Source organism: Mustela erminea, chromosome 10, assembly GCF_009829155.1.
Source record: "Mustela erminea isolate mMusErm1 chromosome 10, mMusErm1.Pri, whole genome shotgun sequence".
NCBI classification, from domain to species: domain Eukaryota; kingdom Metazoa; phylum Chordata; class Mammalia; order Carnivora; family Mustelidae; genus Mustela; species Mustela erminea.
In genome coordinates this window covers 99,089,755-99,108,155 of record NC_045623.1, presented here as the reverse complement: position 1 = coordinate 99,108,155, position 18,401 = coordinate 99,089,755, and the positions used below count along the sequence as shown (strand labels likewise).

Below are 18,401 nucleotides of genomic sequence, written 5' to 3'. Positions count from 1 at the left end.
GGGCAGTATTCAAGTAAAAATCTAATGGAGGCAAAGGAGATCCCTGGTAAAACTGCTTTGTAGGGACCAGAAATGGTAGGTGCAAAGGCCCTGAGGCAGAAAGGCACTAGGAAGTTGAGCCTAACCCTCCCTGTCCCTTGAAGCTATTATTACTCAGGCCCCAGTTTCTGGGGTCAATCCCTAACTTTATGCCTAGGTTCTTTCTGATTGTGGGGCACTAACCCCAGGCAGAACCTTCTACCCTGTGTGAGGTCCTGTCTGTGCCTGGGAATCTGCATTTCTAAAAAGCCTCTAGGCATGTTTGAGCATCTTCACTATGTCCATTTCCATGAGTTCTCTCTTAGATCTTGTTCTAATTGACTAAGATAGACTCTGCCACATTTCATCTTTCTTAAATGCTTTTGAGTTTTTCTGGGGGCACCTTGCTGGCCATCATCTCCTGCCAGGGAAGGGAAGCATTCTCTAGGTAGGTACCCAGCTGGGCTGCTGTGCTCGCAGGTAGAAGGGGACATGGGGGTGGTGGGAGATGGTTGAGATTTGCATGTTTTCTCCACACAGCTTCTCCCCAAGTTCTATGCCCATGGTGGGGGTTCCAAGGACAAGACTGATGCGGGTCAACTCTGGGGACTCAGATGTTTGTAGAGATAGGGGAAACCAAAAACCAAAACACAAATGGCCGGATAAACGTCAGTTTTGACAAGGAAGAACAAGAATCGTGGGGGGGGGGGGATCCTTTCCCCAGCACATGGAAAAAACCCTCATTCTTTCAAAACTCTTCCACCCCATCCTCTCCCGGCCCCACCCCCAGAAGTGCTGGTCCCCCGGACCCCATCCCAGCTTACTCTATTTGCTGCAACACAGAAGGGTAGCGATCCCGGTGGGGCAGGGGGTTCTAACCTCTAAGCTTCTCCTGGTTCAGCTCCATCCCCATCTCCCCCCCCACCTCCTCCACGCACGCAGCCTAGAGCAAAGGAGAGTCGGAAGGAAGGACTCTCGAGTCTGCTCCTTCCTTGCTGGACAACCGCCGGCTATTTCTGGGTCCTCTAAGCCTCCGTTTCCGCATCTGTGAAATGGGCCTGGGCATCCCTAAGCGACAGGCGGCGGGGCGGTGGGGGGATGCTGCAGGGCGCGGCAGAGGGCTGTGATCCTCGGGGGCGTGTCTGGCGCACCGCCCCCGCCCCCCGTCCTCCTCCCCACCGCGTTCGCCCCCGCCCCTCTCCCCGCCACGCCGCGCAGGCCACGCCCCTCACCGGCCCGGCGGTGTTGCCATGACGACGCGCGTACACAGGCCTGGCGGGCGCGCGGGGTGCCGGCCCGCGGCTGGAGACTCCGCGGGAGCGCGGCCAGGCGGCCTCGCCCGGGAGCTGGCCGGGCTCCTCCCGATCCCGCCGGGGTTTCGGCGAGGGACTGAGCGTGGGCTTCTCCCTCCGGCCAGGTGAGTGCGGCACGGAAGGAGGTAGCGGGCGGACACCTGGGACCGGACCAGGTCGGCCCTGCGAGGTCCAGAGCTTGGAGGGGAGGCGCGGCACCTGGGAACTCCTCTCCGATCCCGGCTCGGGTCTCCAGGAGCACCCCAGAGGAGATGCTCCAACACCAGCGCGTCCTCCCGAAAATGCAGACTCCTGCCCCGCCTCCAGAAGTAGCTTGTGTAGGAGCTTCAGGACCATCCTTGGCACCAAACATGCGGCTCTTAGATATCCACTGGTGTACACAGCTGAGATTAGGAGAGGTGCCCTCTGGTTCCCTTGGTTTAGGGACAACACCCACCCAATGGTCAGAGATCCCTTGACTTGACCTTCCCTTCCTTGAGGAAACTTTGCAGCTCCCAGGCCACTGAAGACCTGTAGCCCAGAAAAGACATACTACTTCTCTAGTCCAATTCTGAGCTTTCAGAGTGCTCAGGGGGTAGGCAGGTGATTTGCTCTGACTAGGTCTGGTGCTTCAGGGCAGTAAGAGCCAATTTCCGGAGTTTAACACATTCAAATTACTTTCAGGCAAGGGTGTGGACTGCGCAGGGCAAGATTAAGATGGAGAGATACTGTCCAACCCAAAACCCCCAGGTTGCATTTAGGGTTTCCAGAAAGGATATCCAGGGTAGATACTGAATGGGAAGATTCGTAGCCAGCTGGCTGCACAGATTTGCTTTGCCGGGTCATTTGCATTTTCATTCATGCAGCGAATGTTTACTGAGCATCTACTACATGTCAGACAAGGCTCCAGGTGCTGGAGATGGGGTGATGAACAAAGCTGTGAGGAACCGCAAAGGGTCTGAGCTTTTTTTTTTTTTTAAAGATTATTTATTTATTTATTTGACAGAGAGAGAATCACAGGCAGGCAGAGAGTGAGGGGGAAGCAGTCTCTCCACCGAGCAGATAGCCCAATGCGGGGCTCGACCCCAGGACCCCAAAATCACAACCTGAGCCAAAGGCAGAGGCTTTAACCCACTGAGCCACCCAGGTGTCCCAAGGGTCTGAGCTTTTATCTTGCTTGCAAGCTAGGAAGTTAGCCTGGCCAGCGTACATATCCTCGCAGAAGACACAAGACAAAATTCATCAATGCTTTCGCTCCATAATGGCAACCACACAAGGCAACCATGAGGAATTATCTCTTAATAGAAACAATACAGTTTCTGGCTCTCCTGGAATATATATCTCAGTGAAAAGAAAACCAACAGCAAACACAACTAAATAAAGGAACCAGAAAATGTCAGAGATTGATAAGCACGAGGAAGGAAACACAGTGAGTGGCATATGCCAATAGTGACTCAAGGGTGCCTTTAGCTAGGGGGGTCGGGCGGTTGCCACACAGGGGGACATCTGAGCAGAGAGAAGTCATCAGCCTTGGGAACATCTTGGGGGAGAGCTAAAAATCAAGTATACACACGATCCAAGTTCTGGGGTTTCGTTTAGTGGCATTTCCTGTGCTTTTCCTGCAGAAGAGACATTTCTCCCAAGTTTGCATTCCAGATTAATCAGGCTTGAATGTGTTGCTTGATAACATGGTCCTCTGCCATTGAAGTGAGTAACTTGAAGTGATTTAACAGCAATAGAGCATGGTTCTTTGGGAAGAGGAAACGTCTCTCCCTTTCTGTGAATGACACTGAACTTAATAAAATGTATTTCACATTACAGGAAAACATACGTGTGAGGTATCCATAGCTCTCAGAGTTTACAAGTATAAAATACACTATCTGGCTTATTTTTATTTCTCTTACCCCCAGGTTGGGTCTTTTCTTCCTTTCAGAGGATGGAATCCAGGTGTCAAGGACTTTCTTACAAGTCCCAAGAGTCAAGAGACAGTACAATGCACCCCCCACCCCCCCCCCTCCCGCCGCCACCAGCCTACTCTGCCCCACCCAGCAGCAGTGAACATGTGGGAGGTTGAGCTGTGGGCCAGTTGTGTAGTAGTTTCATGCAAAGGCTCAGAGCTGTCTCCCTGACACTTGCTACTATGTGTCCTTAACCTCTCTGAGTCTCAGTTTGCCATCTGTAAAGTGGGACAGTACCAATACTTACCTCACAGGGTTGTTCCAAGGAGGAAAAGAAACGATGTGTATAAAATACCATAGTGCCTGGTACTGAGGAGGGATTCAGTCACTGATGATGAGGATGTGGATGAAAAGCAGAACCAGGATGCCTGGGTGGCTCAGTGGTTAAGCATCTGCCTTCGGCTCAGATCATGTTTCCAGGGTCCTGGGATCGAGCCCCACATTGGGCTCCCTGCTCAGTGGGAAGCCTGCATCTGCCTCTCCCACTCCCCTTGCTTGTGTTCCCTCTCTTGCTGTGTCCTCCTCTCAAATAAATAAATAAAATCTTCAAAAAAAAAGAAAAGAAAAAGAAAAGCAGAATCAGACCCGAGACCCTCTATGACCACAACTAGATGAGCTTTGTTTTTATCCACTCCAACAGCTTCACATTTCAGTGACCTTTCTGTTGAAAGGAAAAGAGAGAGGCTTCCGCTCTTGGACATGGTGTTGAGATGGAGGATGTTCTGCTGTGTAACTAGACAGATACCTCAAATCAGAAGTCAAGCATCATATGAATTATCAACACTTTGGAACCTACTGAAGTCCCTGAGATTTTTATATTTTAAAAAACCAGTATAGAACTTACTTTGGAATGCATCAAACTACAAAATGGATGGATGCGTGGGTAGATGGAGGGATGTGTGATATAGCAAACCGAACAAAATGTCAATTGTAGGATCTAGGTGGTGGGTATAAAGGAGTTCACCATCTACTTCTTTTGACTTTTCCTGTGTATCTGGTATTGTCATAAAAAAAATGTTGGGGGGAACAATGGGCAGAGTCCTGAACGTATGTCCCAGCTTGCGTCTTGATAGTTTGCCTTTCAAGGTTGCCCTTTTTCCTTTAATTATATGAAGAAATGGAGTGATTTACAAAGAAAGTGTCCTTTAAAGCCCATTCCCTCAATGACTGACTCAGCAGTTTCAGAAGCTCTGTAGAAGGCTTAGACTTCTTGGGTCCGAGTTTGATAAGCCCAAAATTCATAATAATTATTATAACAATAACAACAATAATAATAATAATAACGGGACAAATGTGTGGTCAGTGCATAGCGGCCACCACTCTAAATGCTTCATACATACGATTGTATTCCATCCTCACAGAACCCTTTGGGGTGCAGAGTATCATTAACCCCATTTTACAGATGAGAAAACTGAGGCATAGAGAAAGAAGAAGTAACACACCCAAAGTCTCAGAGCTAGTTTGCGGTGGGTAAGGAGTATGGGACAGAATAGTTTCTGTGTCAGATAACTAACCTTGTCCTGAGCTTCATGGGAGGCAGACCGCAATTATCCATGGAATTCAGGGTCATCGTTGGGGTGTTTCAGCTACTGGCAGTTTGGGCTCTGACTTCTGTAAAAAATGTCTTCTCTATGATGATCTGGACCAAGCTCATCTTCACTAGATGTCACTGTTCAAAAAGATAGTCTTAAAATTCTGCAGAAATTGTGACCACACTGTAAAGTCCATCTATCCACTCCAACCTCTGCCGATTTCTCCTTTAAACGTGACGGTGCATTTCATCCATTCTAAATATGACACTAAACAATCAGAAGATCGCATTTTCCTAACAACGTTTTTTTCTGCAAACCTCTAGGGAAAGCAGAGAGTATGAAAGCCTACCTAAAGAGCGCAGAAGGCTTTTTTGTCCTGAATAAAAGTACTACTGTTGGAAGGCATGAAGACTCAGACCTTGTTTTAGAGGTAAGAACTGGTCCTGCCCAATCTCACCATCTCACCCCCTCCACACCCCTGCTGTTCTGTGGACTTGAGTCTCTTTAAAAGCCCACCCTCTGGCTCACAGCCACATCTTCCCTCCACGTGAGACCCATAACCACCTGCGGAATGTACTGGGTCTCCCCAGCATGTGTAGTGAAAATGAGTATGAGATTAAGGGTGATGTGCCCTCTGTCCTTTGCTGATCATGAGTACAGATGCCCTACCTGACATCCCCTCCCCCCAGCCAAATGGGGCCATGGAGCTGATGCTTTGCTTTGACCTTCACCAAGGGCCACCTGAAGTACTCAGCTTGAGCAATGGCCTCTCGCCCTTTCTAGAGGCATTTGGAAACTGTTGTGACTTGTATCACATTTTGAGAATGTTATATAAATGGTATTATACCACATGTGACCTTTTGAGGTTGATTTTTTTTTTTTTTCTCACTCAACATAATGTCCTTGAGATCCATTTAGGTTTTTGGCCTGTTTCTTTCTCGTTGTGGAGTAATATTTCCATGGTGTAGATGTAACATTGTTTGCTTAGCCATTCACATATTAAAGGACGTTTTGATTGTTGCTAACCTGAGGTTCTAACAGATAAATCTACTTATGAACATTTGAGCCCAGATTTTTGCAAGTTTTTATTCCTCTGGGATAAATGTTCAGGAGTGTGATTGCTGGATCAGAGGGGAAGTGTATGGTTTCTAAAGAAACATGCCAGCCTGTTGTCCAGGGTAGCTGTACCATTTAACATCCCCACCAGCAAATGTATGGGACACAGTTTCTCTGCATCTTCACCAGCAACCGGTATTATTGCTGTTTTTTTATTTTAGCTGTTCTGGTGTGTCATGATGCCTCCTCATGGTCTTCATTTGCATTTCTCCCATAGCTAGTGATGTTGGATATCTTTTCATGGGCTTATTGGCCGTGTGCACATCCTCTTTGGTAAAATGTCCCTTCGTGTCTTTTGCCCATTTTCTAATCACATTGTTTGGTTTTTCACTACAGAGTTTTGAGAGTTTTTTAAAAAATATTTTAGATATGTGTCCCTTTTCACATACAGAGCTTGCAGATCATTCCTCCTGGCCAATTGCTTATCCTTTCATTCTCTGAACAGAGTATTAGGGCAGAAGTTTTAGATTTTGATTAACTTCAGTTGATCATTTTTTTCTTTCATGAATCATGCTTGTCATGTCCTGTCCAAGAATACATCACCGAGCCCTTGATCCAAAGGGTTTCTCATCTGTTTTCTTCTAAAAGTTTTCTAGGTTTTGTGTTTAAATCTATGAACCATTTTGAGTTCATTTTTATATATGACATGAGATTTAGGTCAAGGTTCTTTTTTATTGCATGTGGATGTGTAGGTGTCCCAGCACCATTGATTGAAAAGACTGTCCTTTCTCCATTGATTGCTTTTGGAGCTTTGTCAAAAACATTTAGGCATACTTGTGTGGGAGCTATTTCTGAGTTTCCTATATGTTTCATTAATCTATGTGTCTGTCCCTCTACCTATACAACACAGTCTTGATGACAGTAGTTATGTAAGTCTTCACACAAATAGAGTGATTCCTTTCATTTTATCCTTCTTTAAAATTTTTTTTTCTTTTTACCTATTTTAGTTCTTTTGCCTTTCCACATGAATTTTAGTATAAGCCTGTCTATATATACAAAATATTTTGTTGGAATTTTGACAAGAATTATATTTAAGCCAATATATCAGTATGAGAAGAACTGATATCTTTACTCTGTTGTTTTCCAATCCATGAACATGGTATGTCTCTCCTTCTGTTTAGGGGAGTCTTTGAATTCTTTTATAAGTGTTCTGTAGTTTTAGCATACCAGCTCTGTGCATGTTTTGTTAGATATACACTTAAGTATTCATCTTTTTTAATGATTGTAAATGGTATTATATTTTTAATTTGGTGTCCACATGTTCATTGACAGTATCTAGAAATACAGTTGATTTTTGTATGCTTATGTGTTATCTTGCAACCATAACTAAACTTTCTAGAATTTTTTTTGTTTTTTGTTTTGTTTTTAAGATTTTATTCATTCATTTGACAGAGAGAGAGAGAGAGAGAGAGAGAGCTTAGAGTACACAAACAAGGGGATCAGTGGAGGGAGAAGCAGGGAGAAGCAGGCCCTCCCTCAGCAGGGAGCCTGATGTGGGGCTCAGTCCCAAAACCCTAGGATCATGATCTGAGCTAGAGGCAGGTGCTTAACTGACTGAGCCACCCAGATGCCCCTAGAAAGCTTTTATAGGTTTATTAGGATTTCACACATAAATAATCATGCCATCTACAAATAAAAACTTGTATTTCTCCTTTCAGAAAAGGAGATATTTTTTTCTTAAGATTTTATTTATTTATCTGACAGACAGAGATCACAAGTAGGCAGAAAGGCAGGCAGAGAGAGGAGGAAGCAGACTCCCTGCTGAGCAGAGAGCCCAACACGGGGCTCCATCCCAGGACCCTGAGATCATGACCTGAGCCAAAGGCAGAGGCTTAACCCACAGAACCACCCAGGTGCCCCAGAAAAGATCTTAATACCCTTAATTTCTTTTTTCTTGTTTTAATGCACTAACCAGAACATCCAGTGCTCTACAGTGATCAAAGCAATATAAACCTATATTAATTGCTTATTCCTAATTCTCTGAGTTTATGAGAAACTCTCAAATTCAAAAATAACCCAGTGGACCGGCTCTTGAGGTTCTTATCCATGATGTGGCCTCCCTACAAGGAAGGACACAGAAATATCTGTTCAGTGCACAAAGTGGGGGAAAAGAAAAAGAATTGCATATTCTTCTTTATCACAGCTAGGGACGGATTTTAGGTAGTCTTCTTTCATGGCTGGCCAAAGTAGAAACAGATCTGTGTTTCGAACTTAAGTATGGTGTTAGAAAACTGTAGGCTTCAGAGATGGACAGACCTGGGTTTGAATCTCATTAGGTCATGGGCTGGCTGTGTGACTCCATGCAAATTCCTTGATTTCTCTGAGCTCATATTCCCTGTCTCTAAGCCACTGACCTCAGAGGGTTGTTGTAAGACTTAAGTGAGAAATGTACATAAAGTGTCTGGCACATGATTCTAAGTAAATGACACCATGATTGTTAACATGGGCTCATGAAATGGAGATTGAGAAGAATCCTTAAATGCACACAGGATTAAAATGGGGAGCCACTGACATTAACAAGCTGTATGGAAAAAAGATACTGATGAGGACAATTTTTATATAGACGGAAATCGAGTTGCATTCACTGTATAAAAATAATTGACTGCCTACTGCTCCTCAGACTTGGTTTAAGAAGTAAGTCACCCCCGCCAGCCACAGTCACATTGATTTATGAAGCAATAGGCTGCGTTTCCAGAAGCACAAGCTCACATTGGCTCCCTAGAGAACGGATGACACATGAATTGCCAAATGTTTTGTGAACAGACTTTTGATGGGCGCTTCTGTCTTCTCTTAGACAAATCCTCTTCCCAAAGCTTAAATGGATTTGGGAGTAGAGATTTGTTTAAAAAGGATTGCAGGGACGCAGGCCCATTTTGAAAAATTGAAACTTGTGGATGTGTCAACATTTTCTAGTTCTGTAAAATAAGACAAGGTGAAAATTGCTTCTCTGCTGACTTCCTTGGGCTTTTCTGATGAGAGGAATCACCCTTGATTAGCCACGAGGCACGCTGAGGACTAATTCAACAGCCAATTTATAGTTTATGTTATTTGTACCCCGGGAGGTCATTTCACGAAATATAGTTCAAAAATACATATTAATAAAAAGTAATCTTCAAAGTTACCCAGAGGTTATGTCTAGCAAAGAAAAAGGATTGTTTCATTTACCTGAGTAAATCCTAAAGAAGAGACAGTCTTATTTCCGGAGATTCAGACTCACTGGCGAGGCGGATGTATCGTGCTGATTGTTGATGTCATCAGATTTTGAGACCGTTTACTTTTTCTGATAATGGAAGGTCATCCCATGCTTCTTTTAAAAAATTGGGAGAAAGCACAATATAAGGAAGAAAATAAAAGTCCCTCGTAATCATTGGGCGCAGGGAAAAATCAATATTGATTTTGCAGGGTTTTGCCCTGCAGACTTCTTTCTCTATCCTGTAAGGAATTTGCTTGTCTCTCGGCAAATGGAAGCCTGTTTTCACCAGGCTAGCTTTCTGTTTTTATCACTCATTCCTTCCACAAATATTTACCTGGAACCTCAGCACGGAGGCAAGCCTGGGGATAAAGTGATGGTAGAATAAGTCTTGGTCCCTGTAGTCAGAAAGCTGCCAGGAGAGACACATAAGTCAAAGAATCCCACAAAGACATGTATGGTTCTCTTCATGTTGGATCTCTAAAGGAAAGGAATATGGAGGATAAGGAAGATTTAATAAGACAAGGGGAAGGGGGAATGGTATGTGCAAAGGTCCTGGGGTGGAAGAGCATATTATGAGCCCAAGGGCCTGAGAGAAAAATGAATGTGTCCAGACGAGTGGGAAGGGAGAGAAATTAAAAGATGAGTAGGCCTCCTTCAGCCACCATATCTGAAGGGTATGAGAAGAAATTGAGGAATTTTGAGCAAGGGAGGAGACATGCATTTTGATTTTAAAATGACCATTCTGGCTGTCTTTTGTAGACTCGCAATCAGGACCTCTGTTCTGGGGCGCCTGGGTGGCTCAGTCAGATAAGCATCTGCCTTTAGCTGAGGTCACAATCTCAGCGTTCTGGGATCGAGCCCCGCGCGGGGCTCCCTGCTCAGTGGGGAGCCTGCTTCTCCCTCTCCTCCCCATTGGTGCCCGTTTTGCTCTCTCTGTCTCTCTCTCAAATAAGTAAATTTAATTTTTTTTAAAGAAGAGCTCTGTTCAGAATCTCCCCCTCCCATTTTCCACAGCTTGGAAGCCCCAGCCTTGCTCATCTAAGACATAAATCTTGTGAATTTTAACAGGTATGATCAGTTGTGGCTTGTGAACTGTAATTTGTAGAGTTAGATATGGCTGTTATTTAAACCCCACTGAGAAAGGGGCTCAGTTCTTCCAGAATGAAGAAATACTACAAGCCAATGATTGTAGAACTTTCCATCTGTATCAGAGTGCTCCTTAAACATGAGCCCCTAGACATTCTGACCTGGTGGGTTCTGGGTAGGGACCAGGAATCTTCATATTATATTCATTCCTCATGCGCAGGTGGGGACCAGGGTCCCATGGAGATGCTTCCAGGACGATGCCTTGAGGACCCTTCCTTCCTCTTCTTGACCACCCATGTTTCTTCCCTCCTGATGTTGTGGGAGCCCCTTTCGGGGAGGGGGGGCGGTGCATATATTTCAATATACTCTGTTTTAAGGGAAAGAGAAGCGAGAGTTCCACAGTGGAGAGCTGACACCCTCGCCCCTCCCCAAGAACTCAACAGGGCCACACTGGAGAGATTTGGAAACCTCTCAAACCCTTCGAGGGTTTCCACATCCCCTCGAAGACTGAGCTACAGAACAGCCCAAGTCAGCACAGTGCCGTGGTGGGGAGGGGGGTAGTAGCAGGAAAAGAATGAAGGACAAAAATGACCTGCTTATCCGGGCTGGGCACACAACGCCCTTACCAGCTGGCTCCTTTCTGGCTAGAACAGTCCAGCACGTGGCAGTCGCTTCTCAGGTGGGATCTGAGGGTCGTGGAACAAGACTGGTCCAGCAGACACACCAACACCCATACAGCCAGATGACTCTTGTCCCTTTGCCTGGCACCTGCCGGTTCCGGACTGTCCCTTAGAAAAGACCCATCAGAGCCCATGTCGTCTTCTTGTTTATCATTATTATTTATTTATTTATTTATTTGTCATAGAGAGAGAAGTGAGAGCAAGCACAAGCAGACAGAGTGGCAGGCAGAGGCAGAAGGAGAAGCAGGCTCCCTGCCAAGCAAGGAGCCCAATGTGGTACTCGATCCCAGGACGCTGGGATCATGACCTGAGCCGAAGGCAGTAGTTTAACCAACTGAGCCACCCAGGTGTCCTTCTTGTTTATCATTATTAAACAAGGCCGCCATGATTGTCCCGTTATTTTCATCATTTCACAGACGTGTGGGTACGTCGGCTGGGCCAAAGGGCCCATACATCTGTCCCTCTGACGGGCGACTCTGGATTGCCCACCACAGATTATCAGCACTGGACAGCCCTGCCCGGCGCGCCTTGTCCACCCACTGGATCTTCCCTTAAACCCAGCACCCATGTTGTTTTCATTTGTGTTTATCTCTTTAAAAAAAAAAAAAAGATTTTATTTATTTATTTATTTATTTATTTATTTGACAGATACAGCAAGAGAGGGAACACAAGCAGGGGGCGTGGGAGAGGGAGAAGCAGGCTTCCCGCTGAGCAGGGAGCCCGATTCGGGGCTCGATCCCAGGACCCTGGGATCATGACCTGAGCCAGAGGCGCCACCCAGGCGCCCCACATTGGTGTTTCTCTTATGAGTGAACCCCCGCATTTTGAGAGATGAGGTGACAGGAGGGACCTGGGCTAGATAAGGATTCTTACCCTGCTCAGTCTCTGTGGGGAAGGGCACAGAAAGACCGGGGCCTGGAGGCAGTAAGGGGCGGTAACTGCCCGTCCATCTGCTGTTCTCATTCCCTACTCACCTGGATTGCGCTCCCACTGGCTCCTCCCTTTGCTCTGTTGCTCCGGGATTCACCTACCTGGTCTCCTGAGTCCCAGGGGAACTTTCCTCGCCCCTGTTGGAGAACTGGTAGCTGGAACTTGGAGCTGATCTCATTGGTCACTTCCTACCACAGCAATTTTTTTTAATTCTTTTTTAAGATTTTATTTATTTGTCTCAGAGAGAGAGAGTGCACAAGCAGGGGGAGTGGCAGGCAGAGGGAGAAGCAGGCTCCCCGCTGAGCAGGGAGCCCAATGCGGGGCTCAATCCCAGGACCCCAGGATCAGGACCTGAGCCAAAGGCAGATGCTTAACCCACTGAGCCACCCCAGTGGCCCCCTCCTGCAGCAACTGATGAGTCTACCTTCCCTCCAGCAGATGGAGAGCTTCCAATGGGGGGGAGGGAATTTATAGAAAGTGGCTGATGCCATGTTGCTTGCTTTTTTTTTTTTTTTTTTTTAAGATGGTAAAATACACAGAACACATTTTCCATCTTAACCATTCTTCGGTGTACAGGTCAGTGGCATCATTCAATACCGTCACCTTGGGCAGCCATCGCCACCTCCATCCCCAGAGCCCTTCATCCTATAAAGCCCTGTACCCACCGTTTTCTGTCTCTATGAATTTGACTCCTCTAGGTACTTCCTTTAAGTAGAATCATGCAGTGTTTGTCCTCTTACAACACTGACTTCACTTAGCATCACGTCCTCGAGGTTCGTCCGTTGTTGCGATTTCCACTGTGTGTCTTCGGCACCTGTTACGTATCCACACGCCGGTCTGTGGACCCTGGGTGGTTTCCACCTTGTGGCTATTGTCAATAATGCCGTGAACCCAGGACTGCAGATATCTCTTCCAGCCCTTGCTTTCCGTTCCTTTACATGTGTACCCAAAAGTGGGCTCGCCGGGTCATATGATAACTTGATCCTTAATTTTTTGAGGAACCGCCATACCACTGCTTTCCCCTGCTGTGCCATTTTACATTCCCACCAACAGGGCGCAAGGACTCCGCTGTCCTCACACCCCCACCGACATTGGTTTTAACCCAGTTTTTTGACAGAAGTCATTCTAACAGAAGTAAGGTAGAAGATCGTAATCTCTCCAATAGTACAATATCGCAAACAGCCAGAGCGTGCATTTCTCCACTGTTTACCAGCACCTCACGTGGCTTCCTATATATTCCGTGAACTGTATGTGTGTTTACAAAAATACAGCCTCAGAAAAAGAAAAAAGAAAGAAAGAAAGAAAGAAGGAAAGAAAGAAAGAAAGAGAGAACCCCTATGGGGTAGGAACTGTTATTATCATTATTATCCTCATTTACAGATGTAGAGTTGGGGCTCAGAAAGGTTAAGGAACTTCCGCCAAACCACACAGCCGGTCAGGGGAGGTGGGGCTGAGTTTCAGATTCAGGCTGTCTGGCTCCGTGCTTCTAGAGAAGGAAAAGTCTCATTCCTTGGGTGCAAATTTAGCTGGGAGCATCTAAAATCTAAATATCTGGGGGGGGCTGGGTGGCTCAGTTGTTAAGCATCTGCCTTTGGCTCAGGTCATGATCCCAGGGTCCTGGGATCGAGCCCTACATCAGGCTCCCTGTTTGGCAGGAAGCCTGCTTCTCCCTCTCCCACTCCCCCTACTTCTGTGCCCTCTCTCGCTGTGTTAAATAAATAAATAAAATCTTAAAAAAAAAATCTAAGTATCTGAAATTCCTTGTGAGTTCGCTGGAATATTAAAATAGTTCACTGAGGGGCGCATGGGTGGCTCAGTGGATTAAAGCCTCTTCCTTCGGTTCAGGACCTGTCTCAGGGTCCTGGGATGGAGCCCTGCATTGGGCTCTCTGCTCAGCGGGGAGCCCGCTTCCTCCTCTCTCTCTGCCTGCCTCTCTGCCTATTTGTGATCTCTGTCTGTCAAATTGTTGGGTCCCCCCCAAATTGGGTACCCCAATAATGGGTAAATGATTAAAGGAGCGAGACTGATACAAAGAGAAGGGCAAGCAACGCTTTATTTCACGCCAAGCATCAGGAATCAGACCGACCCTCAAACAGACCGGTCGGGGGACCCCTTACAGAGAGGACGACCCCTCCCTGCTTTCCAGACTAACTTTTATAGAGCAAAGGCCATGTGGTTGGGCCTGGCCACACACAGGCGGCCAGTGAGATTGTAAAACACACAGGAAACTCCACAGTGATGCTAGGTGACCAACTGAATTATAATTTACCCTAGTAGACATTTGAACCAGCCTATCACCTAGTTCAGAACTGGCGCCCAAAAGGTGCCCAAAGGGCGGGGGCCCATACTCCTTGGTAGCTAGGAGACAGTATGCACCCCCACTGATTGAATACCTCCACGAGGCCTGACCCACCCCTGTACTTGGACTTTGTTACCTGGGACTTGTTTCCGGGATTTGTTTTTAAGTAAGTTCCCCTGGTGGGGGTGGGGGGGTCCATTTAAGTTTTACAACAAAATGGCAGTTCAACCAGGGTGGGGCCACTCTGGCTGAATAAGCCCTTACAAAATAAATAAATAAAATCTTTAAAAAAGAAAAAATAGTTCACTGAGCTAGGGAAATTCCGCAGCTGAAATCCAAAGTGAGGACAGTAGGTGAAACGTGCAGCGCATTTTCTTGTGATCATTCCCGCAAACTGGCCGGGCGCGGCGCCATCTAGTGGGCGATTTGTGTGGGGAGGGAATGTCGACCCAGTGCTTTTCCCAGCCTAGAGGAGCACTGGGGCTGTAAATTGAGGCCCCACCAGGATCGCGTCTGGGGGTGAGGGAGCACCTCCGAGAAGACCAAACTTGAGCTGCCCCTTTAAAAAAGAGAAGCCTGTGGATTTTCCAGGCAGAGCAAGCAGGAAAGGCCACCCCAGGTGTGTTGAAACAGCGCATGCCAAGGTCCAGAGATGTTTGGTGAATAACTTGACCCTGGAAGAAGAGGAAAAAATGGCATGTTGATGGCAATATGGAAAATGGAAGCCAGGCTAAACATTGGAAGAGGAACCTCTGCCCCTCCCCCGCTGCCCCACCCACCGTCCAGGAAAAGGATTTTAAAGCTGGGGAGGAACTGACGGTCTTTGTTATTTGGGTGGGAGAGGGGCAGGCGGAGAGGCTCCAGAGCAGCAGAGCAGTCAAGGGCATGACCTTGACCCCAGGTGGCTGGTTCAGAGCCCGGTGGCCTGTGGGGTCTCAGGCAAGTTGTGCAGCTGTCCCCTACTGCCGTGTCTAAGTCAGTGCTGTGGGGACAGTTACAGTGACCACGTTATCAAACCGAATTACTGCGATGTGCTCAGACCAGTGCCTGGTGCTGTCCCTACCGCAGTGAACATTGGCTCTTGTATTTGTGTTCCACTTAAAACAACACAAAGGGATGATGTCACTGTTCTCCACGTCAGAAGTCAGGGTGGACTAAGCTGGTTTCTCTGCCCCAGGTCACCCAAGGCCAAAATCATGGTGCTGGTGGGCCTGGGCTCTGACAGAGTCTCCAAGAACAGTCGGCTTCCAGGTGGATTCTGGTGATTGGTGGAACTTAGCCTGTGCGGTTATGGACTGAGGTCCCCTTGGCGGGCTGGCTGTCCGTGGACATGGCTCTCAGCCCAGAGAGGCTGCCCACATTCCAGGCTGGTGGCCCCCTTATTCAAAGTCAGCAGCATTGGGTCAAGGGCTTTTCATGCTTCAGATCTCTCTGACCCCCTGTACTGGCTCCTCTGCCCAGCTCCAGCCAGAAAAGTGCTCTGCTTTAAGAGCTCATGGCATTAGACTAGCCCCACCTGAACGATCAAGGATATTCTCCGTCTTTTAAGATCACGGATTAGTAACCTCTAGATCTGCATAGTCCCTTGTGCCATGTAAGGGAGCAGAGTCCCAGGACCCAGGTTTAGGGCATGGATCTCTTTGGGAGACCCATGCTTCCTGCTATTTTTTTTTTTAAAGATTTATTTATTTGACAGACAAAGATCACAAGTAGGCGAGAGGCAGGCAGAGAGAGGAGGAAGCAAGCTCTCCGGGGAGCAGAGAGCCCGATGCGGGGCCGATCCCAGGACCCTGGGATCATGACCTGAGCCGAAGGCAGAGGCTTTAACCCACTGAGCCACCCAGGCGCCCCCTTCCTGCTATTGTTAATCCTACCTCTTACCTGCACTGTTGCCATGGGGAGAGTGTGGATTTATGGGGTTGATTTGAGAGCTTTTTGGAGGAACCAGTAAGGACAATGTCAGGAGCCCTGAAGAGAGGTGGCAGGTGAGCTTGGGGGTGATATGGGACGGGAAGAGGCAGGAGGGGAGGGCATCAGTCCCCGGGGGCCAGCGGGCACCAAGAGGCTCAGAGATGAGCTGGGGGTTGGAAATACACATCGGAGATTTGGCGGCTGGTGCAGTGGCCCCACCTGTGGACGGAGTGAGAAGGAAAGGGAGCCGGCACTCGAATCCTCGGGAATTGTGGAATCTGGGGGCAGGCATAGGGAGAGGAGCCCAGCACGGAGGTCCAGGAGAAATCAGAGAGGGAGCGGAGCCAGCAAGCTGCGGCCGGGCCAAGGAATACATCAGTAACATATAGGTCACACATTGAGGGTTTACTTTGTGCCAGGCAGGGTTTCTGGACACTTCCACGTATATTAACTCATTTAATCCATATGATCAACGACCCTCCGAGGCAAGCACTATCATTTCCCCCATTTTACGGATGAGGAAGTTGAGGTCACACACAGTGAGCTGGGGCCTGGGAACCCTGCTCAGGCAGTCTGATTTCAGGAACGAGCCGCCTCTTGAGGCTTTGCCCCTCCGCAGGGCTCCCCCAGGGAGACCAGGGTAGGAGGGTGTCCCTGACAGAGACCAGGGTAGGAGGGTGTCCCTGACAGAGACCAGGGTAGGAGGGTGTCCCTGACAGAGGGAGCCGGAGAGGCCTCCCCTTCCCTTCTCCTCCCAGACTCATTGTCTCACCAGAGCCCAGCTGTTTCCTCAATTTCCTTATTCTTTTGAAAACCCCAGTTTTCACTACTTCGGCACCACATCTTTCTTGAGGCGGTAAGGAGGGTGGGGCTGGGGATGGGACAGCCAAGAACCAAAAGGTAAAAAGAAATAGATCTGGGGCGCCTGGGTGGCTCAGTGGGTTAAAGCCTCTGCCTTCGGCTCAGGTCATGATCCCAGGGTCCTGGGATCCAGCCCCGCGTCGGGCTCTCTGCTTGGCAGGGAGCCTGCTTCCTCCTCTCTCTCTCTCTGCCTGCCTCTCTGCCTACTTGTGATCTCTGTCTGTCAAATAAATAAGTAAAATCTTAAAAAAAAAAAAAAAAAAAAGAACTAGATCTCACGTACACACACATACACACACCCCCCATTTAATTTTAAAAACATCATCCTACTACCTTGAAAATTCCTCCAAACAGTACCTCCTGTCAGTCCTGAGAAGCACAGCATATGAAACCCACTTTTGCCCCAGAAGAAAGCGCAGAGAAGCCAGAGACTTGCCGCAGGCTGCACCGCTGGTGGAGCGGGGGATGCGACTGCAGGCTCCCCAACCCCAGAGCCCGTCCTCCTGCTCGTAGCAATAAATAGTGAGCGGCTTGGTATTCTCTCGATGTGCCAAAGTTCTAAGTGCGCTGTTGTATGTGTCATCTCATTTATACCTCACCGATAACTACCGCGCTCTTCTACTGTTGTCTGTAGTCACAGAGGAGGAAACCGAGGCACGAAGAGACTAGGTCACGTGTCCAAGGTCACCCAACTAGGAAGCAGGAGAGCTGCACTGTGAACCAAGGCCCCCACCCCGAAAGCCAGTCCGAGAAGCACCACGCCCTCCTGCCTCTTCGTCCCCTTAACCAGGAGGCCATGTGCCTCCCCCGGACCAAGTGCCCGCTGCCGCAGAGAGGCTGGGGAGGCCATGGGTGACAGCGGCCGGGGGCTGGGGGCTCAGGTGGGCAGGAACACTCTCCAGGCAGTTTGACAACAAAGGGAAGGAATGGGGGAGGGGAGGGGAGGCGTTCTGAGGACGGTGAGCGTGGTCATGGGTTAGGGGGTCACGCTGACACTGAAGATACAAAGAGGAGACCCTCCGTGAGCTGGGACCAGACGAGGTGGGGTGATAAGACAACCCCGAGTCCCTTGGCGGCTGAGAGAAGGGCACTGAAAGCCGTATCCGAGAGCCTCTCCCTGCTGGAACTCCAGGTCCTGCAGGGAGCAGGAGGCCATTTAGAGTGGGCGTAGAGTGACAGAGGTGCGTTTCATAAAGGGACTCCTAGAGAGGACAGCCAGACTTAAGGAAACCACCCAGAATGGGGCGGTGCCCAGAGCCACTAAGAGAGAGGGACTGTTCCCACCCTAGACCTGAAGGCTGAAGGGGTTACATCTTCTGGATCCCCAACAGGAGCTGTGACTTTTGATGGGAGGGTGTACCCAGCCCATGGTGACCCCACAGGACGGGAGCCAGGGGAGTAAGTACCCCAACCTCTCTTCTCCCTGCTCGGATCTCTGATCCCCCATTGACCAACCCCAGCCAGATGCCAGAGGCAAGGAGCCCATCACCCCGTTGGCAAAGCCACATGGGCTGACCTGCTGGGG

At 48.3% G+C, this 18,401-nt stretch overlaps 1 protein-coding gene across 1 annotated transcript in view; it reads left to right on the top strand.

Moving 5' to 3' along the window:
• Positions 1 to 1,281: 1,281 nt before the first annotated feature.
• The window catches only part of FHAD1 (forkhead associated phosphopeptide binding domain 1), a 133,135-nt gene continuing 116,015 nt past the window's right edge, over positions 1,282 to 18,401 (top strand). Inside the window, exons 1-2 of the mRNA XM_032302350.1 lie at positions 1,282 to 1,435; positions 5,124 to 5,230. Of these exons, the coding sequence (XP_032158241.1) occupies positions 5,138 to 5,230 (93 nt within the window). The 5' untranslated portion in view covers positions 1,282 to 1,435; positions 5,124 to 5,137. The remainder of the gene's footprint in view (positions 1,436 to 5,123; positions 5,231 to 18,401) is intronic.